The sequence below is a fragment of the Pseudorasbora parva genome, chromosome 5 (genome assembly GCF_024679245.1).
Source record: "Pseudorasbora parva isolate DD20220531a chromosome 5, ASM2467924v1, whole genome shotgun sequence".
Classification (NCBI taxonomy): domain Eukaryota; kingdom Metazoa; phylum Chordata; class Actinopteri; order Cypriniformes; family Gobionidae; genus Pseudorasbora; species Pseudorasbora parva.
In genome coordinates this window covers 5098063-5119982 of record NC_090176.1, presented here as the reverse complement: position 1 = coordinate 5119982, position 21920 = coordinate 5098063, and the positions used below count along the sequence as shown (strand labels likewise).

General features: G+C 40.5%; 1 protein-coding gene across 6 annotated transcripts in view; it reads left to right on the top strand.

Annotated features, from left to right (window-relative positions):
- dip2a (disco-interacting protein 2 homolog A) overlaps window positions 1-21920 on the top strand; it is a 204780-nt gene that overhangs the window by 176971 nt on the left and 5889 nt on the right. For 4 of the 6 annotated variants that reach the window (XM_067443083.1, XM_067443082.1, XM_067443080.1 and 1 more), the window contains 15 exons: window positions 901-1001; window positions 3522-3602; window positions 3681-3804; window positions 5030-5151; window positions 6541-6652; window positions 8912-9021; window positions 9095-9225; window positions 9815-9983; window positions 11677-11847; window positions 13085-13114; window positions 18054-18115; window positions 18497-18554; window positions 20906-20980; window positions 21095-21269; window positions 21494-21617. In XM_067443083.1, the coding sequence (XP_067299184.1) occupies window positions 901-1001; window positions 3522-3602; window positions 3681-3804; window positions 5030-5151; window positions 6541-6652; window positions 8912-9021; window positions 9095-9225; window positions 9815-9983; window positions 11677-11847; window positions 13085-13114; window positions 18054-18115; window positions 18497-18554; window positions 20906-20980; window positions 21095-21269; window positions 21494-21617 (1645 nt within the window). The remainder of the gene's footprint in view (window positions 1-900; window positions 1002-3521; window positions 3603-3680; window positions 3805-5029; window positions 5152-6540; window positions 6653-8911; window positions 9022-9094; window positions 9226-9814; window positions 9984-11676; window positions 11848-13084; window positions 13115-18053; window positions 18116-18496; window positions 18555-20905; window positions 20981-21094; window positions 21270-21493; window positions 21618-21920) is intronic. The other 2 variants (XM_067443085.1, XM_067443081.1) reach the window with 1 other exon arrangement.

The window sequence follows — 21920 nt, the reverse complement described above, 5'->3', positions numbered from 1 at the left end:
ATTAAGATTATTTCTCTCACCCCATTGGCAGATTATTGATCTTATTTTAAGCAAAAACTCTCTTCATTTTGAGTTATTTTCCCCCCAAACAAGACAATAACTTTTGCTTGTCTAGTAAATACTTCTTGTTTTAAGAGTTTTTAGATGTTTGGACTAAAACAAGACAAAAATACTGAGGAAGAAGAGCATTTTTGCAGTGTACCGAACATTCAAAGCAATGCTGTGTGCTGGACCGAACGCCATCAGTTTATATTCGTGTACATATGGCATTATTTTTACCAGATGAGAACTCACAAAGAGCTCATAAAAACATTCAAAACAGCCGCAGGATTTCCTCCAATATGCAGAAACGAAGATCTGCTGCAAAGCGACGGCCGTTCCGTCGTCTGTTCCGACTAATGGGCAACAGGTCCTCTGTTGAGAAGGACCAGGTTTGCTTTTTGTGCGTATTTTCTAGCATTTTCGAGACACGCTTGTCTGACCAAATATTGATGAGGCACTTTACCTTCTCGTTGCTCCACGTTTGCCCTCTAACGTTAACGTTACTCATTTTGGATACACCGATCTTTCCGCGTCGTCAAATCCGCTGATTGTAGCATCGCATCTTGTGACATTACGTCCGGTTTTTGGTCCGTTTACATGTCTTTGGTCCGTGTTGGGGTCATATATCAATCAAACCGCACCAGAGTTCGTTTGGAAGCGGACCAAGACCCATCGTTTTAGCGCTCTCGGTCCGCTTGTTTGGTGCGCACCAGGGTTCGGATGGCAGCGTTCACATATGTTCAAATGAACCGCACTAACCGAGCAACCGCACCAGGGTTCGTTTTAATCGAACCAAACATGACAAGTGTGAACGCACACTTACACACGTCATGTGACCCGCTGTCTCTGTTGTTCCAGAGGTGGGTCCTGCTTCCATGATCGTGGGGAACCTAGTGGCAGGAAAGAGAATTGCACAGGCCTGTGGGAGAGACGTATCACAGCTGGAGGACCACGATCAGGTACAGCACATCTCCAGCCTCGTCAAACCCAACTAATGCACTCTACAGTGCTTTTAAAGGGATGCCCTGGTGTTAAGACTTGTATGGCTTAACATAACGTATCTTACTGAAATAACCCATGAAAGATCAATGGTATTTAAAAAATCGATTTTATATTTGGACCATGGGTGGCGCCATTTTGTTTGCGTTCTAGGTTGATGACGTAGAATGGTTGCACTCCTCAATCAGCTGGCGTTACCCGTTGCTATTTTTACCACAACGCAACTCGAAAATTGTTTCAGAGTTAAACAAAACCAATGAATTGCTTTGTAATTGTACTTAAAACACACTCAAACATACATGTGCGCACAAACTCACCTACACAAGTCATAAACAGATCAGCGGGCGGGCACACACACCTGACAGACTGCTCTGTCTCAGTCGAGATGTTGGGCTGCTCAGTCTCCACGACAGGGGCTGAATCTGAAATCGACCCCCTATACCCTGAAATAGGGTATTATTTGAAGGGACGGCCATTAGTAGTGTTGTCCGACACCATAGTGGACATGTTCGAGTGCAGTCATTTAGTCTCACGGTGCACCGCAATCGAGTGTACAGCCGATGTACACACAACAGCTATCCAACTTCACGCACTCGTTTTCATTCACTCCTTTAAGTTGTATTAATGAACTAAAGTAGAGAATGTGTTATTCGTGTCTTAAAGATGAGAGTTTAAAGATTGAGGTTTTAATTCACACTGAGCTTGTGCTCAAACTTTAATTAACGAACCAACATCATCAGCAAAACATCCTGCCTCTGCTCTTCCTGTCTCTGCCCTCCTATCCCATCGTCCTACCTAGATAGTTCCCTCTGCTGGTCAGATTAGGCATTACAGTTAATCTACTGCATATCAACAGTCTATCTATAATATCAACACAGGGAATAGTGAATGAGGATGATGTATATGCGGACGCAGTGCGGGTGTGTGTGTGTGCTCACGCACAGTGCGTGGATGTGTGTGTTCACGTCGATCTGTTGGGGTGTGTGTGTCTGTGAGAGAGAGAGTTTGTGTGCACATGTATGTTTGAGTGTGTTTTAAGTACAATTACAAAGCAATTCATTGGTTTTGTTTAACTCTGAAACAATTTTCGAGTTGCGTTGTGACACTTCAAAAGAAAATACTTAAAGGGTTAGTTCACCAAAAAAATGTAAATTCTGTCATTAATTCATCCCCCTCATGTCGTTCCAAACCCATAAAAAAATTAATTTATTTTCGACTGAGGAAAGAAAGACAAGAACATCTTGGATGAGATGGGGGTGAGTAAAATATCAGGAAATGTTCATTTTGAAGTGAACCAATCCTTTAAATCTTACACTTAAAGGGGTGATGAATTGAGAAATCAACTTTCCCTTGAGCCTTTGATATATAAAAGGTCATAAGGTCATGGCAATATAAGAATATCATGTAAGTTTCAGAGCTGAAAACTTCCTTGTTAGTAAAAGAAAAGCTTTTATAGACACCTGGCCCAGAAAACGAGGCTCTCAAATCAATGACGTATTAGAAGGGGAAACGCCGCCTCTACAGATAAATGTGTACGGCAGCTTCTGTAGCCCCGTCCAACGCCTGCTTATATAGCCCCGCCCACCGCCTGCTTCTGTAGCCCCGCCCAACACCTGCTTATATAGCCCCGTCCACCGCCTGCTTCTATAGCCCCGCCCACCGCCTGCTTCTGTAACCCCGCCCAACACCTGCTTATATAGCCCCGCCCACCGCCTGCTTCTATAGCCCCGCGCAACGCCTGCTTATATAGCCCCGCCCACCGCCTGCTTCTGTAGCCCCGCCCAACACCTGCTTATATAGCCCCGCCCACTGCCTGCTTCTGTGGCCCCACCCACCACCTGCTTCTGTAGCCCCGCCCACTGCCTGCTTCTGTAGCCCCGCCCACCGACTCGAGGAGCTAAACGAGCAATAAACACGCTGAAGATAGCAAGATAATAGTTTATAAACAAGACACATGTCGACACTGGATTCGCAGACATTGAGATTAAAACACACTGCTGTGCTTCTATATTGGATCCGACAGGAATGGTGCAACACACTTACGTGAGTAAAATATGTTTTTATATGTGATAGTATTGCATTGTTACAGACCGTATTGATTGTGTGTAAGTGACATGTCTAACAGAACATATATTAGCTTGTTGTCACAGGCTGGAGAATCCTTTATTTGTTGGTTCATTGCGATTCGAGATCAGACTCCCAGGGCTCGCAAAGCCCGATGTCCCGGGGCGTTTACTTCCAAGTCTCCAGTGACACGCCCATCAAAACCCAGCGTTCAGGAGAGAGCCTCAAAACCAGTGTAGAAAATAGCCTATTACTTATTAGTTATGATAACAGTATAAAAAATGTAAAAAGCCAGTTCATGACACCTTTAAGTCCCCTTTTATTCCAATGATATTATACAGTATAATCTGCAAGAAGAAGGGCATGTGGTGTGGGTGTGATGCTGACGTGTAATGTGGATGTGTGTTCTCTTGTAGTTCCTGTATCTGCAGGACGTTCTGCAGTGGAGGGCTCAGGCCACTCCAGATCACCCTCTGTTTCTGCTGCTCAACGCCAAGGTACGCCATCGTCTCTCTGCTGTCTCTGAGGATATTATCCACCGCGATCTCACTGTGTGTGTGTGTGTGTGTGTTCAGGGCACCGTGGCCAACACAGCGTCCTGTGTTCAGCTGCACAAGCGTGCGGAGCGCGTGGCCGTAGCGCTGATGGAGAGAGGCCGACTCAACACTGGAGACCATGTAGCACTCGTTTATCCTCCAGGTGAGAGAGGGCGATAAGGGTGTTTTCACACATGGTCCTTTTTTTAGGGGTCTGAGCACGGTTCGCGTGATTTTTGGCCCATATGTGAACACTCCTAACGATCTCAGACCGATTTAAAGCGAACCGAGCCCAGACCATCACGGGAGCTGGTCTGGGTACAGTTCGATCTCATCTTATGGTACGGTTCGCTAAAAACACGCATTCTGAACACACACCGCTTTGATTTTTCTGTTCGCGAATTACAATGTAGTTTGGTCATCAGGTGCCTTCATACAACAAATTATTTGTTCACAACATACGCTTGTTTATTGAAATTTTAACCTTTTCAATCTTTAGCGAATCTTATTGCATTTATTTTAACGTGTCAAAAACATGCGTTTCCCATAAACAGGTGGTTTTGTCTTAAGTGAGTGTAAACATCTGCATTATAGCCTAATATAAGAATCAGTGCAGTGTCATATAGTGAAGAATATGCAGTTTTGTTTTTTATATTTTCGTGATTATTCCATATCTTATTAAATGCAGCTTTTAGGCAGACCTGTACTTTACCTGGAACATTTAAGCAGTGTATTTAATTTGTATCTTTCTTTTATTATTTTAATGTGTTGCATTTTGTGTGTTTTTGTTTTTTGTATGCTGATGTTCTCATTGCCTTCTGCAATAAAATAAACATAAATCGAGGAAAACTATAAATGTTAGCTACAAAGGTGCATGTGTGAAATAGCTAGTGCAAGAATATGTAGTATTGCAAAAAAGGTTTTTGTGTAAAAAGATGAACTACTTTATTCAACAGAATTTGTAGCAGTGTCATAAAAAAGAATAATAATCTTTACAAACAATATCTTGGTTACTGAGGAACAAACAAAAGTTGAAGGCCATAGGGTCAGCCATCAAACACTGAACTGGGCTAGATCCAGAAAGCAACAGTCTGAACACAAAGGGGTCTGAGACCACATTCCTACTGAAGGGGACCAAAAAGGATCTGAGTCCTCTTTCAGGGACTGTGTGAATGTGAAGAGAACCGGATCCTCTTTCACTTGGTCCACTTAAAGGAGTCTGAGTTCGGTTCTTTTAAAGAGGAGCCAAGTGTGAAAACAGCCTTATATGACTGTGGTCTGACACAGGCTCTCAGGACTTCATTTCTGTGTGTGTGTGTGTGTGTGTGTGTGTGTGTGTGTGTGTGTGTGTGTGTGTGTGTGTGTGTGTGTGTGTGTGTGTGTGTCAGGTATCGATCTGATCGCCACTTTCTACGGCTGTCTGTACGCCGGCTGCGTTCCCGTCACCGTCAGGCCTCCGCACCCACAGAACTTAACCACAACCCTGCCCACCGTCAAGATGATTGTTGAGGTGACCTGAGCCTCTTTGTGTTTGATTTAACACTTTAGCAATATCAGTCATTTTGTTAAAGGGATAGTTCACCCAAAAATGAAAATAATGTAATAATTTACTCACCCTGAAGTTGTTCCTGTATGAGTTTCTTTCTTCTGCTGAACACAAAAGAAGATATTTTTGAAGAATATTTGTAAAAAAGCAAAGAGAACAACCATTCACTACCATAGTACACTGTAGAAAATATTTACAAAATAAGTTACCTGGTTGCCTTAAAATTTTGAGTTCATTAAAACCTTTTACAACCTTTTGTATAATATTTTGCAAATATTATTAAAAGATTCTGTAAGCATATTGGGTAATTGTGTTTTATTTGTGATGACGCAGCCAAATTGTGCTGTTTTCATGATTTATCAAATTTTTTATGCTGTTCAGATACAATAATATTTTGAGTTTCTATTTATTAAACCGATTTCCTTCTTTGTATCAACTCAAATTAATAATTTCAAACCAGCAGTGTAGGGGGAAAATACTATGGTAGTCAATGGGTGCTCTCTCTGTTTTGTTACAAACATTTTTCCAAATATCTCCTTTTGTGTTCAGCAGAGGAAAGAAACTCACATGGGCTTAAAACAACACGGGTGAGGAAATGATGACAGAATATTCATTTTTGGGTGAACTATCCCCTTTATATTAGTTCATTCATCAAGTATTATAATTTTTTATTTTATTTACAACATTTATTAATTTAATAATCTTTTTTTAATGTATTTTTAATCATTTTCAATGTTTTTATTTAATTGATTCAAATGCATTATTCTTTTTAATCTGTATTACAAACATAATATAATTCTAGATGTATATACAATTATAGATATAAATAATATAATTATAAAATTCTAGATTTTCTATAAACATAACATATACAAACATTTTTATATATATATATATATATATATATATATATATATATATATATATATATATATATATATATATATATATAATAAATTAACATAAATGTCTCATACTATTGTTCATTAATAATTAATTAATTAATATATTTATTCATCTTTATACATTAACACTAACCTAGAATAATAAATGCAGTAAAAATATACCTAATGTATCAAATTGAACCTTACTCATGAAGTGTTTTTATTAAATTAAATTAAATTAAGTGATACTGCAAACAGATGATGCCTAAACTTTTCTCAAAACGTTTTCTTACAAAATCTTTAATCTCTATATAATTTTTTGACCACTGTAGATGAATGCTCTATTGAATATTATTATTAATATTTCTTGAGTCGTATTAGGAGTCTTGTTATCTCCTGTGTTCTGTGTGTTTGGTTGATCAGTATGGTGTGACTGTACCTGTTCTCTCCCGTTGTGTGTGTTTGACAGGTCAGTAAGTCCGTTTGTATTCTGACAACACAAGCAATAATGAAACTACTGAAATCCAAAGACGCAGCGGCTGCTGTGGACATTAAAGCCTGGCCGTTGATCCTGGACACAGGTAAAGGCATCACTTACACTACTGTAGAATTGCCACCGTTTGTAAAGATGTATTAAAGAGCCCATATTAGGCCCTTTTACACAGTCTTGCTGTAGTCTGGCTCTACTAGAGCAGGTTTTCCTGCTTTTATGTTGATTAATTGCCCATATTCTCCATCGTTGCAGCTCGTCTCTTCTCGGTCTGTCAGTAACACTCTAGGGTGCGTTTCTTGTACAACGACTCGTTTTCTCGTTTTCTCGTAACTCACTGCTTAACTACATTGGTTAATGTCACGCTGGTGGAGCAATAACTGTTTTTAATTCATTATTTTGAGATCAAATTCATGCTATAAACGATGTACATGGCACCTGAGAAGTAACTCTAATTTTCTCAGTTATTTTGCTTTATTTCCAGATTCACTCATAGGCTCGTTCTAGAGCCCGTACGCACACTCTTTAATTCTCTTGACCGACTAAAAAACATAGGTAAATGACATGTGTATGTATTCAAATATGTCAGCTTGCTTATTTTGCTTAAGATAAGGATTTATTGAGTCCACATGTCATGCAAACAAGAAACTCTGCTTCTAAATGCAGACTCGTTGAACTATGTTGATAACTTGTGACCATAGTTGGCTAACAACGCTTTTGGGAAACGCATCTCGGCTGCACTTTTTCCGATAGTCCACTTTAAACTATACATAACTTGGCAACTACATGTCAACTAACTCTCATTAGAGTATTAGTATTCTGTCAGTAGACTGGTAGGTTATGGTTAGGTGTTAGGGTTCGGGTTCAGGTTCGGGTTCGGGTTAGTAGAATAAGTTGAATTGTAGTTGCCAAGTTACTTGTAGTCAGTAGAATGTCTGCTGGGGGACCGATAAAATAAAGTTTTAGTAAATATTAATCAGACAGTCTACAAATACTCTAATGAGAGTTAGCTGACATGTAATAAAGATTTACCTGCACCTCTGCACCACGGTTCCTGTCTCTGTGAAGCCCCTCATGCTCTAAAAAGCACAGTGAGCTCTGATTGGTCGGCTGGATCGGTGTGTTGTGATTGGTCAAGTCCTGCGTTCAGCCCTGACAAAACGTTTTTTAAACGTAAACGGTGCTGCGTTGAACGCCCTGTTCTGAGGACGCAGGAGTTGCAACTATGGCAGCTGAGAAGGCCATTCTTTGGGTTGTTTTTGAAGAATTTTCGTGAAATCTGTATAAATACGTGTTTAATACTCCAAAACACGCTTCATGTTACAGTCACCGCCCTTACTGTCCAGAATAAGAGAGTGAAGGGATTTGTGGAAACTGTGGTTTCTAATTATCGTGATCCAACATATGCCTCGCATTTTATTCTTCTAATATCTTCAATAGTTGCTATACCGAGCTGCAGCGGACACATTTCTAAAGAACTTTACTTAGACACATTGCTCGAGCTGCCTCTTTTACACCGCATGTTTTATAGACATGTTTCTGCTGATTGGGCTGATGTTGACACACACACTAAACCAGAGAAAACGCATCTCAAACCCCGTTGCTCACCGATTCCAGGAAACGTGACGTTCAACGCAGAAACCGCAGCGAAACATTGCGGACCGGTTTGAGCTTGAACGTCCCCCGGTTTCAACACTACTAACTCACCAGGCTCCGCCCCTTTATTCTGGGTATGAATTATTATAATGAGGAATATTGTGACGTGTTCATTCCTGGAATAAAACTCGAGACTGCAATGGAGGCGTCTCAGGGGTTCAGAAGCACTGACACTGATATAGATACACTGCAAAAATGCTCTTCTTACTCAGTATTTTTGTCTTGTTTTAGTCCAAACATCTAAAAGTTCTTAAAACAAGAAGTATTTACTTGACAAGCAAAAGTTATTGTCTTGTTTTGTGAAGAATAACTCAAAATGAAGAGAGTTTTTGCTTAAAATAAGATCAATAATCTGCCAATGGGGTGAGAGAAATAATCTTGTTTTCTGTTTGAATTAAGATTATTTCTCTCACCCCATTGGCAAATTTTTTATCTTATTTTAAGCAAAAACTCTCTTCATTTTGAGTTATTCTTCACAAAACAAGACAATTACTTTTGTTTGTCTAGTAAATGTTTCTAATGTAAGAATTTTTAGATATTTAGACTAGAAACAAGACAAAAATACTGAGTAAGAAGAGCTTTTTTTTGCAGACCTCCCGCTGGAGGGACGCTTTCATGCTCAAACAGCAACACTAAAGAAAGTAAAGAGGCACAACAGGTCCTCATTAAAAGAGGTTTGTTGGTTCCCTTTCAGATGATCTCCCGAGAAAGAGGATTCCTCAGATCTACAAACCTCCCACCCCAGAGACGCTCGCCTACCTGGACTTCAGTGTGTCTACCACAGGAATCCTGGCTGGCGTCAAGGTGAACCTTCCTAACCCGAGATCATCCCCGTTGGTCTGAAAGAGGCATTTCTAACCGCGTGTGTTTGTCGCAGATGTCCCATGCTGCCACCAGTGCCTTGTGTCGCTCCATTAAGCTGCAGTGTGAGCTGTACCCGTCTCGACAGATCGCCATCTGCCTGGACCCCTACTGTGGCCTGGGCTTCGCCCTCTGGTGTCTCTGCAGGTGAGAGACGGCGTATGAGACGAATAATGTCGAATGTTATTTGTTTATAAAGCCCTCAATGACCTAGCACCGCGCTGTCTTACGGATCTGTTAGCTCCGTATATCTCTTGAGTCTGAAGATCGTGGCCTACTGACAGTACACTGCAAAAAATGCTCTTCTTACTTAGTATTTTTGTCTTATTTCTAGTCTAAATATCTAAAAACTCTCTTTTTGCTGTGTACCTAGAGTTAGACTTAAAAATCGCGGCGATCGTGCTTTCGCTACCGCTGGACCCAAACTTTGGAATAGTCTTCCTCCCTTTATTAGGGTCACTCGTTCCCTTAATACGTTTAAATCTTATTTCAAGACATTTATTGGCTTTTAACACTGCTTAGTATGCTATCTTGGCTCTCCTTCTTTATTGTTGATGGTTTATTTGTGTGCCTGTTCTTGTTCTTTTACTCTCTTATTTTCTTGTTTTACTTTGTTTTCTGTTATACCTTGTACAGCACTTTGGTCAACCTTGGTTGTGTTTAAATGAGCTCTGTAACTAAGCCTTGATTGACTGATTGATGGTTCCGGTAATGTAAATGCTGTTTGTGTTTGCAGTGTGTACTCAGGCCATCAGTCCATTCTGGTTCCTCCTCTGGAGCTGGAGACCAATGCGTCTCTGTGGCTGTCTGCGGTCAGTCAGCATAAAGTGCGAGTGACGTTCTGTTCGTATTCGGTGATGGAGATGTGTACCAAAGGCCTGGGCTCCCAGACTGAAGCTCTGCGGGTCAGTCTCACACTTACACACTCGTCACGTTTACCGCTGATCGGTGAAAGTTTGTGGACAAAAAGCTGCACTGCAAAAAATTATTTTCTGTACATTAAGAAACATTTACAAGACAAGTACAAATTATTGTCTTTTTATGGGGGAAAATAACTGAAAATGAAGAGAGTTTTTGCTTAACCACTTCAGCTCTGCACCCCCTCTTGGACCCACCGGTGGGTCCAAAATTGCATCATCATAATCTTTAAAAAAAATCTATAACTCGCGCACCACAAAACTAGACATATACGGTATCATTTGAAAGATTAGAACCTCAGCTTTCTTAATAACCCAATAACTTCTGCATTTATATTACATAGAAGAAAATAATACGGTCTGAATTCGACCCCCCCCCCCCCCCCCCCGCAACGACCACCCCTTGAGAAAATCATGCAAATAATATACAATTTCATATTTTTATCACACAAACACACCTAAAATACACAAGTCATATATCAAATGAAAGCTATCGGCCTCAGGAATATTGCTGAGCAGTTAATTTCACCGATCCAATCATTTACAGTAAATTTATTATTAAAAGAATCACAAAGATGGAAATGACTCCTTTGAACAAACAAACACATGAGTCATATTCCTGTTCGGATCACATGTTTGCTTCAAAATGAGACTATTTTTACATGTCTGTGAGCAAGTATGGCCAAATGACACTGTAAAATGTCACCGATGTCCAGATCAAAACATGTGATGCAGACAAATACTCTTATTACCACGATTTTTGATGATGTCATCACATATTGCATCATGCTACAGAAAAGCTGAGAGCCTCAGCTCTTTATAGACATGCGGATCATGATTCTAGACCAATCAGAGCCCGAGATCTCCCTTTACAAAGTTGAAGAGGCGGAGCTTTCTTTTCAATTTCCTAGTGGCCAGTTGATGTCAATGAAGACGAGTAGGAGTTGTTAGACACTTTGGTCAGATAAATCTCAATAACTTTTATTTGCAAGGAGATATCAAGAAAATTCTTTTTTCCCCTGTTTAGTGCCAATTTATAGAATCAACAGAAACTTCCAAAAAGCTTGGATCTCAAAATGATAAAAAAAATAAAGATTTTTAAATAACAAATTAATTAAAAATAAATCAAAATATTTATTTTTTATCTATGTTTATCATAATATTGTGAATAGAAACAATATAATATATGCAATATTCAACCACTGTGTTAAAATTTAGATTTTTTTCTGTAAAATGAGACCATTTTTATCAATTTACTCCAATGTATGTGGGTAGGGCGCTCTTTTAAATTCAGATATTCCTAATTCTCAAAAAAATGCAAAATGTGCTGCAGAGCTGAAGTGGTTAAAATAAGATCAATAATCTGCCAATGGGGTGAGAGAAATAATCTTAATTCAAACAGAAAACAAGATTATTTCTCTCACCCCATTGGCAGATTATTTATCTTATTTTAAGCAAAAACTCTCTTCATTTTGAGTTATTTTTCCCAAAACAAGACAATTCCTTTTGCTTGTCTAGTAAATGTTTCTTAATGTAAGAATTTTTAGATATTTAGACTAGAAACAAGACAAAAATACTGAGTAAGAAGAGCATTTTTTGCAGTGTAGCTTACACTAGTTTTGTAAAGGGGATAAATATAGTTGCAGTGTGTTTGATTTGTGGCATCTGTGTGTGTGTGTAGTTGCGGGGCGTGAATTTGTCGTGTGTACGGACCTGTATGGTGGTGGCCGAGGAGCGTCCTCGAATCGCTCTCACTCAGTCCTTCTCCAAGATCTTCAAAGACCTGGGGCTCTCGATGCGCGCCGTCAGCACCACCTTCGGCTGCAGGGTCAACGTGGCCATCTGCCTTCAGGTGAGGGACCAATGCAGCCGTTCTTATGAAGACAGAAACCCTGATGTGCGCTTTGAGAAGACCTGTTCACACCGAGTGTGAGTAATATTAAAGGGTTAGTTCAGCCCAAACTGTAACCCCTGTCCTGAACTCCTCTCCCTCCTGTGGTTGGCCAGCCGTCAGACCTCCGCTCATCTTCACACACAGATGAAGATATTAGTGTTGAAATCCGATGGCTCAGAAAGGCCTTCATTGACACCAATGTCATTTCCTCTCTCAAGACCCATAAAGGCACTAAAGACGTCGTTACAAAGCCCATCTCACTACAGCGGCTCTACAATCATTTATGAAGACACCTGAAGAGTTTAGGTGCGTTAAAAACTAAATAACGACTTATATAGTGATGGCCGATTTCAAAACAAAGCTTCAAACCGTTATGAGTCAGTGAATCGATTCATGATTCGGATCGCCAATGTCTCGTGATTTCAGCAGTTTGACTCACGATCCGAATCATGAATCGATTCACTGACTCATAACGGTTCGAAGCTTTGTTTTGAAATCGGCCATCACTATATAAGTCGTTATTTAGTGTTTTTTGCGCACCTAAACTCTTCTGGTGTCTTCATAAATGATTGTAGAGCCGCTGTAGTGAGATGGGCTTTGTAACGACGTCTTTAGTGCCTTTATGGGTCTTGAGAGAGGAAATGACATTGGTGTCAATGAAGGCCTTTCTGAGCCATCGGATTTCAACACTAATATCTTCATCTGTGTGTGAAGATGAGCGGAGGTCTGACGGCTGGCCAACCACAGGAGGGAGAGGAGTTCAGGACAGGGGTTACAGTTTGGGCTGAACTAACCCTTTAAACAAAATAGTGCATTCCTGTAAATCTCTTCACTCCACATGTGAAAGTTTGCTCTACAACAAAGCCAGTGTTTTGTGTGTGTGTTGTCTTGTGTCCAGAATACTCTGAGATATATGTCGAGCTGTTGATGGCACATTCATTACATTTTTGTTATGCATTGAACACAACACACACATTTGCGCTTTTGTTCAGGTTGTGCTTGGTGTGAGTAGTTTTGGTGTAAAACATGATTAGTGAGCGGCATCACTCCTGGTGTGAATAGACCTCTATCTGTGGTTATTGTTTTCAGATGTTCAGTTTGACTGGCCCGGTTGCCTGTGTGTATCTGTATATGTATCTGTTTGTGTATTAAATGTGCGCCTGTGTTTGTCTGCTGCCCCGTGCGCTCTCGTCAGCCCAACAGGCTGGGCAAGCTGGCAGAGCAGGTACTGTGAGCCCGATGGGGAGCACAGGGGGGAGAGAGGGGCTTCCAGGACGCTTGTGCTGGCTCTGCTTTCATCTGTCTGTGTGTGTGTGTGTGTGTGTGTGTGTGTGTGTGTGTGTGTGTGTGTGTGTGTGTGTGTGTGTGTGTGTGTGTGTGTGTGTGTGTGTGTGTGTGTCTGTCTGTCTGTCTGTCTGTCTTTATGTCTGTCTTTAAGTCTGTCTGTCTGTGTGTGTGTGTGTGTGTGTGTGTGTCTGTCTGTCTTTATGTCTGTCTGTCTATCTGTCTTTTTTTCTGTTTGTCTGTCTGTATGTCTCTGTGTGTGTGTGTGTGTGTGTGTGTGTGTGTGTGTGTGTGTGTGTCTGTCTATCTTTCTGTCTGTTTTTCTGTCTGTCTGTTTTTCTGTCTGTATGTCTGTCTGTGTGTGTGTGTATGTCTGTCTGTCTATCTTTCTGTCTCTCTGTCTGTCTGTCTGTCTATCTTTCTGTCTGTCTGTCTGTCTGTCTGTCTGTCTTTATGTCTGTCTGTCTGTCTTTATGTCTGTCTGTCTGTCTTTATGTCTGTCTGTCTGTCTGTCTGTCTTTATGTCTGTCTGTCTGTATATCTGTCTGTCTATCTTTCTGTCTGTCTGTCTGTCTGTCTGTCTGTCTGTCTATCTTTCTGTCTGTCTATCTGTCTTTCTGTCTGTCTATCTGTCTGTCTGTCTGTCTGTCTATCTTTCTGTCTGTCTGTCTGTCTATCTGTCTTTCTTTCTGTCTGTCTGTCTGTCTGTCTGTCTGTCTGTCTATCTGTCTGTCTGTCTGTCTTTCTGTCTGTCTATCTGTCTTTATGTCTGTCTGTGTATCTGTCTGTGTATCTGTCTGTGTGTGTGTCTGTGTGTGTGTGTGTGTGTGTGTGTGTGTTTGTGTGTGTGTCTGTGTGTGTGTGTGTGTGTGTGTGTGTGTGTGTGTGTGTGTGTGTGTGTGTGTGTGTGTGTGTGTGTGTGTGTGTGTGTGTGTGCATGGCATAATGCTTTGAGTCTGAGTAACCATTATTTGCGCCAGCATTGTTGCTGTGTTTTTATTTCAGAAAATTAAGTATATATTAAATATAAATATTATGTTATTTTAACACACACATCAAGTCGTCCAACCATCTTTTTTTACAAACTCAAGTTTTTTAATGAAATGTCTATATTCTTTTGGGACCACTTTAGATTAATATCTATTAAGTATTAATATGATTAATAGATACTATTTTGATCATTACATTATACCATCCTGAGAAATGTATTTTTATAAATGTATTATTTAGTATTTTTCGCCATTACATTATTTAGATGATAAGAAACAAATTGACATGAAATTTAAAAAAATTCCAATCACCAATAAAACTTTTATGTTTTTTTTTTTACCAAACTTTGTAAAAAATGATTCTCAACTATGTTATGAAATATATAACGGTGTTAATTGATATACCATTTTACTTAATGCAATATATGGGTAAAATGGCCATAAAAGGGTTTTCCCATTCAATACAATGTATCTAATTTGCATATTAATGTGTTCTTGGGGCAACATGTAATGAAAAAAGTTTAATAATTGCAGTAATAATAAGCTAAATTATGTCATAATAATATCTAATATTTCAAAGGAATATATTTTTAAAGACTAAGGAGTTGTCCTCCAGACATTTGGTATCTCTGAAAAGCCTTGATAGTGCTCTTTACAGAAAAGTATGTATGGTGGAGAAATGTACTAAAATATAATGTCCACCTCAGAGGACAATCTGAAAGTCTATTCCTGGCTCCCAGGAGGATATGGACAGTATTGGCACACACCTCTTAATTCCTGAATTGAGGTGTTTCGATCAGACCCTTTGCCCCAGGTGTAAAATCCAGCACCTGTCCACACAGTGTGTGTTTGTGGCATCAGTGTCAGATGTATTCATACGCCGCTCTGCCTCTTCACAGCTGTTGTGCTTGGCTCTGCACGTACTGTATGTCTACTGTAGGCTGTGCCAAAGCAATGCTTGCCGCCGTGCATATGGAGTAGGACTGCTTCTATAGGAGCTGTGTTTGCAGTACAGTGGTTACATTCATGACCATGACTATTGTATACTGTAATGCCTCATTCCACCCTATAATGGTTTACAGTAAGAGTATGATGTTTTACGAGAGCTAAGGGAATATTTTTAAGTGTCTGATGTATCTGAGAGAATTTATATATATACAGTGAGGAAAATAATTATTTGAACACCCTGCTATTTACTTTACAAGTTCTCCCACTTAGAAATCATAGTGGGGTCTGAAATTGTCATCGTAGGTGCATGGCCACTGTATGAGACATAATCTGGAGAAAAAAATCCAGAAATCACAATATATGATTTTTTAACTCTTTATTTGTATGATACAGCTGCAACTAAGTATTTGAACACCTGTCTATCAGCTAGAACTCTGACCCTCCGATACCTTTTAGTCTGCCTTTAAAATGTCCACCTCCACTCCATTTATTATTCTACATTAGATGCTCCTGTTTGAGTTTGTTAGCTGCATAAAGACACCTGTCCACCCCATACAATCAGTAAGAATCCAACTACTAACATGGCCAAGACCAAAGAGCTGTCCAAATACACTAGAGACAAAATTATACACCTCCACAAGGCTGGAAAGGGCTACGGGAAAATTGCCAAGCAGCTTAGTGAAAAATGGTCCATTGTTGGAGCAATCATTAGAAAATGGAAGAAGCTAAACATGACTGTCAGTCTCCCTCGGGCTGGGGATCCATGCAAGATCTCACCTCGTGGGGTCTCAATGATCCTAAGAAAGGTGAGAAATCAGCCCAGAACTACACAGGAGGAGCTGGTCAATGACATGAAAAAAGCTGGGACAACCGTTTCCAAGGTTACTGTTGGTAAAACACTAAGACGTCATGGTTTGAAATCATGCATGGCACGGAAGGTTCCCCTGCTTAAACCAGCACATGTCCAGGCCCGTCTATGACCATTTGGATGATCCAGAGGAGTCATGGGAGAAAGTCGAGGTCAGATGAGACCAAAATAGAACTTTTTGGTCATAATTCCACTAAACGTTTTTGGAGGAAGAAGAATGATGAGTACTATCCCAAGAACACTATCCCTACTGTGAAGCATGGGGGTGGCAGCATCATGCTTTGGGGTGTTTTTCTGCACATGGGACAGGGCGACTGCACTGTATTAAGGAGAGGATGACCGGGGCCATGTATAGTGAGATTTTGGGAACAACCTCAGTTAGAGCATTGAAGATGGTTTGAGGCTGGGTCTTCCAACATGACAATGACCCGAAGCACAGCCAGGATAACCAAAGAGTGGCTATGTAAGAAGCATATCAAGGTTCTGGCGTGGCCTAGCCAGTCTCCAGACCTAAACCCAATAGAGAATCTTTGGAGGGAGCTCAAGCTCCGTGTTTCTCAGTGACAGGCCAGAAACCTGACTGATCTAGAGAAGATCTGTGTGGAGGAGTGGGCCAAAATCCCTCCTGCAGTGTGTGCAAACCTGCTGAAAAACTACAGGAAACGTTTGACCTCTGTAATGGAAAACAAAGGCTACTGTACCAAATATTTACATTGATTTTCAAATACAGGTGTTCAAATAATTATTTGCAGCTGTAAATAATATAATCTTTTTTTTAAGATTGCGTCTCTCACAGTGGCCATGCACCTACGATGACAATTTCAGACCCCTCCACGAATTCTAAGTGGGAGAACATGCAAAATAGCAGGGTGTTGAAATACTTAATTTCCTCACTGTATTTTTTTTAAGGGATAGTCCACCCAAAAATAAATGTCCTCATGTAGTTCCATACATTTATGGTCTGTGGAACATAATAGAATATATTTCGGAGAATGTTGGTAACCAATCCATTTCAGTTCACATTGACCTCCATACATCTGTTTGGTTACTAACATTCATGAAGAAAAGGTTAGTAATGTCACGAGGGCACGTAAAGGCCTGAACAATAACTATATCAGCATCCACACCAGCGGACAATATCATTCTGTTTATTATAAGCTCACACACAGAGAACACACACTTTAAATGTTCAAGCTCTTAAAAGTTGGGTAACTGATTCTGATTGGCTGATTTGGATGCCAATTTTATTAATGTTCATCAGCAGTAAAAAAAGAAAGAGACTATCTTTCTTCTGTGTCATTTTTCTTGATTTGTGTCATTAAACGTGTGGTGTGGCATTCCCTATTCTCATAGTATTAGACTGATTATTCAATCTTTATAGTTATAGTTATCCTCTTTAGTGTGAACAGGCCTAAAATTATGACTGAATTTACATTTTATGGTGAACTATCCACTTAAAAAAATCATGACAGACTTCTCTTACTTACAGTATGTTATGAAGGTAAAGTGCGTAATTTCTAAAGTTTGTTGAAAATACGTTGCCTGTTTTCCAACAGGTTGCACAAGCATTTCCCATCAACACTGCCAAAAATGATTTTCTTACTTAGTATTTTTGTCTTGTTTCTAGTTTAAATATCTAAAAATTCTTACATTAAGAAACATTTACTAGACAAGTAAAAGTGATTGTCTTGTTTTGGGAAAAAATTACTAAAAATTAAGAGAGTTTTTGCTTAAAATAAGCACAATAATCTGCCAGTGGGGTAAAAAAAAATGATGTTGTTTTAAGATTATTTTGCCTACTCCACTGGCAGATTAGGATTTGGACTAGAAACAAGACAAAAGTGTTTCTGTGTGTAGCTGGTCAAACCAGTTTAACTTGGCTTATAGTTGTCTCTGCATATTAAGAAATTACACACTTTGCCTGTTAATCTTTCTGAGAAGTTCCTATGTGTCCTCGCATATTACGCCACTGCCGGAACGTGTTCGAGCCTGAAGGTGGAGCACAGACTCTGGTGGCAGATGTATTACAGATGTGTCTGATGCTTTGCAGTGAACGGTTTGTTGTTTGTTTCTAGGGCACGTCTGGGCCGGATCCCACCACTGTATATCTAGACATGAGGGCCCTGCGGCATGACAGGTGCTACAACAAACACTTCTGCTTCTCCTGATGCTTATACACCAGTGCCAACTAATGTGCTGTTAGTTATTAACCATATGTAAATAAGTTTGATTAAAATGAGACTCGTAATTTATCCCAATTGGTCCCACTTTATATTAGGAGTCTTTAACTACTATATACTCACAATAAAAATAATAATCGTTAGGTTCAATGTTCTTATTATGTTGATGTTGTATTGTACAACAATTGCGCTGCTATTGAGGTAGATACTGGTAAGATTAGGGCAGGTTTGGTGGTATGGGAAGGTTTAAGGGTGGGTTAAGGTGTAAGGGAATGTAATTATAGATTATGATGATTATTGATCTTTCTCGCTCACTCTCTTTTTTCCCCATTGCTCAGAGTTCGATTAGTCGAGAGAGGCTCACCACACAGTCTGCCACTGATGGAATCTGGGAAGGTGAGAAATATTCTTATAATATTTCTAAAAATAATATTGATATAAAATGCTATTTATTCCTGTGATTATTATGCCAGTCTTCAGTGTCACATGATCCTTCAGACATCATTCTAATATGCTAATTTGATGCTCAATTATTATTATTATCATCAATATCAAAAATAACCGTGCTACTTCATATTTATTGGAATACGATTTTTTCCCCCACTACACTTCATTTCGATGGTCCACTTTAGACATTATACTAACTGTAAGTAACATGTCAACTAACTCATTAGTTTTGTAAAATACACAAACTGGTGCTCCTTGGACACATCATCAGTGATGAACCCGGGGTCATGGGATGTTTCCGATCACCTTCACTCGGGCGACCCTCACCATGGCTCACTCTTCTTAATCCACAGCCACCTCAACACTTTTTCTGCAGCTTTGACTGTTCTTGGTGACTTTCCCATTCTGCATCCTTCTGATGCCAAACTCAACATGCCTTAGAACCATGTCTCCTACATCCCATACCATCGTTTTTTACTCTCATGGGCCTCCTCCATTCAGTTTCCAACATCCCTCTACCATCTTAAGATGTTTCCCCCTTTTACTCTCATGGGCCTCCTCCATCCGGTCTCCTACATCCCTCTACCATCTTAAGATGTTTCCCCCTTTTACTCTCATGGGCCTCCTCCATCCGGTCTCCTACATCCCTCTACCATCTTAAGATGTTTCCCCCTTTTACTCTCATGGGCCTCCTCCATCCGGTCTCCTACATCCCTCTACCATCTTAAGATGTTTCCCCCTTTTACTCTCATGGGCCTCCTCCATCCGGTCTCCTACATCCCTCTACCATCTTAAGATGTTTCCCCCTTTTACTCTCATGGGCCTCCTCCATCCGGTCTCCTACATCCCTCTACCATCTTAAGATGTTTCCCCCTTTTACTCTCAATGGCCTCCTCCATCCGGTTTCCAACATCCCTCTACCATCTTAAGATGTTTCCCCCTTTTACGCTCATGGGCCTCCTCCATCCGGTTTCCAACATCCCTCTACCATCTCAAGATATTTCCCCCTTTTACGCTCATGGGCCTCCTATATCCGGTTTCCTACATCCCTCTACCATCTTAAGATGTTTCCCCCTTTTACTTTCATGGGCCTCCTCCATCCGGTTTCCTACATCCCTCTACCATCTTAAGATATTTCCCCCTTTTACTCTCATGGGCCTCCTCCATCCGGTCTCCTACATCCCTCTACCATCTTAAGATATTTCCCCCTTTTACTCACATGGGCCTCCTCCATCTGGCCTTCCCAGGGGACAGTGAGTTACAACTTGCTTAGAACAGTTCCATGTCAAGATCAAATTTGGCTTGAGTGACGTCCTTGGAATGTGATACTAGACCCCCAGCAAAACAAATTAGGTGATCTTGGAAGGACATCATAGACTGACTGGATCAGAAACTTGAGTCTAGCTAGTTCTGACTTTCAAAGGTGATCTTGGAGGCCACTGCACTGTCCCACTTAGCCCAACTGTCCTACTCCAACATACTACCTCTGCATGGATCTCTCCCTGGGCCAGCTGACACCCCTGGGCTTTGTTGTAGTGAGGTCTTCTAATGCTACCCTACCCAACCTTTGTGTCTCAGCTATTCTTCTGCCTAGGGTTTGCTGTTAGAGTTAGGGTTGATATAAGTTGACATATACACCGATCAGGCATAATATTATAACTAATATTGTGTCTGTCCCCGTTTTGCTGCAAAAAACAACCCTGACCTGTTGAGGTATGGACTCCACTAGACCCATGAAGGTGTGCTGTGGTATCTGGCACCAAGATGTTAGCAGCAGATCTTTTAAGTCCTGTAATGTCCATGTGATGTAAAAGAAAACGTTCATCAGATCAGGCCACCTTCTTCCATTCCTGTTGGTGCTTTCGGCGGGGTCAGGGGTCAGCATGGGCACCCCGACTGGTCTGCAGCTATGCCGCCCCATATGCAACAAACTGAGACACTCTGTGTATTCTGACACCTTTCTATCAGAACCAGCATTAACTTCTTCATCATTTTGAGCTCCAGTAGCTCGTCTGTTTGATCGGACCCCACGGGCCAGCCTTCACTCCCCACGTGCATCAATGAGCCTTGGCCGCCCATGACCCTGTGGCCGGTTCTCCACTGTTCCTTCCTTGGAGCACTTTTGATAGATACTGACCACTGCAGACCGGGTACAGCCCACAAGAGCTGCAGTTTTGGAGATGCTCTGACCCAGTCGTCTAGCCGTCACAATTTGGCCCTTGTCAAACTCACTAAAACCCTTATCTAAAATCCTTATCCCTATATATATATATATATCGTTATCATATTTCTCAACACAGATACTGCCTGGGGTGAAGGTTATAATCGCCAACACAGAGACCAAAGGACCTCTAGGAGATTCTCATCTGGGAGAAGTGAGTTTCAAATATTGCAGAAAATGTCATCAAAAGAGCCTGTTATATTATCTCTATATTATGTATTGTTGTGTGTACTGAGTTTTATGGGACTGTATAAAAAAAAAAAAACAGATCTGGGTGAGCAGCCCCCATAATGCCACAGGATACTATACGGTTTATGGTGAGGAGGCATTGCACGCTGACCACTTTAGCACCAGACTGAGCTTCGGTGACACGCAGACGGTCTGGGCTCGCACCGGATACCTCGGCTTCCTGCGGCGCACAGAACTCACAGATGCCAGTGGAGGTACTGTATGCATGAGATAAAAAAACAAACAAACACACAAACACACCAGTGTACCTTTTCTCTTTAGAATGACTCTCAATAAAATTGGACACCCTGACAAGTTAATAGATGAATTTTGTATTTAGTTTTAATTCACTTTTGCTGTGTACTCATATCTGTAATGATAGAAAGAACAATCAGTTGTGTCATCCAATAAATCAATTATGTTTTGAATATTATTCCAGAGAGGCATGATGCCTTGTACGTGGTTGGATCTCTGGATGAGACTCTAGAACTGCGGGGAATGCGTTACCATCCCATTGATATCGAAACGTCTGTGATAAGATCACACAAGAGCATTGCAGAGTGGTAAGCAATATTGTCGAAATGTTTTCCTTGTACCTCATAAATTGGGTTTAAATGGATAAACCTTTTGTGTAACACTATTCAAATTACAGCAGATTGTTTGAATCTTTACTCAACTGTAATATAGACACTCTTTTTAACAATACTATGCTTAGCTCTATAAAGCCTACTGAACACAAATTGAATCGAAGAACTCTAAATGATCAACATGATCGAAATATACACAATCTACTACATGCCTTCTGTCATCTGATTGATAGTTTAGACCTTTATAGCAGGTCAATGTATTGTAGTATAATTGTACAA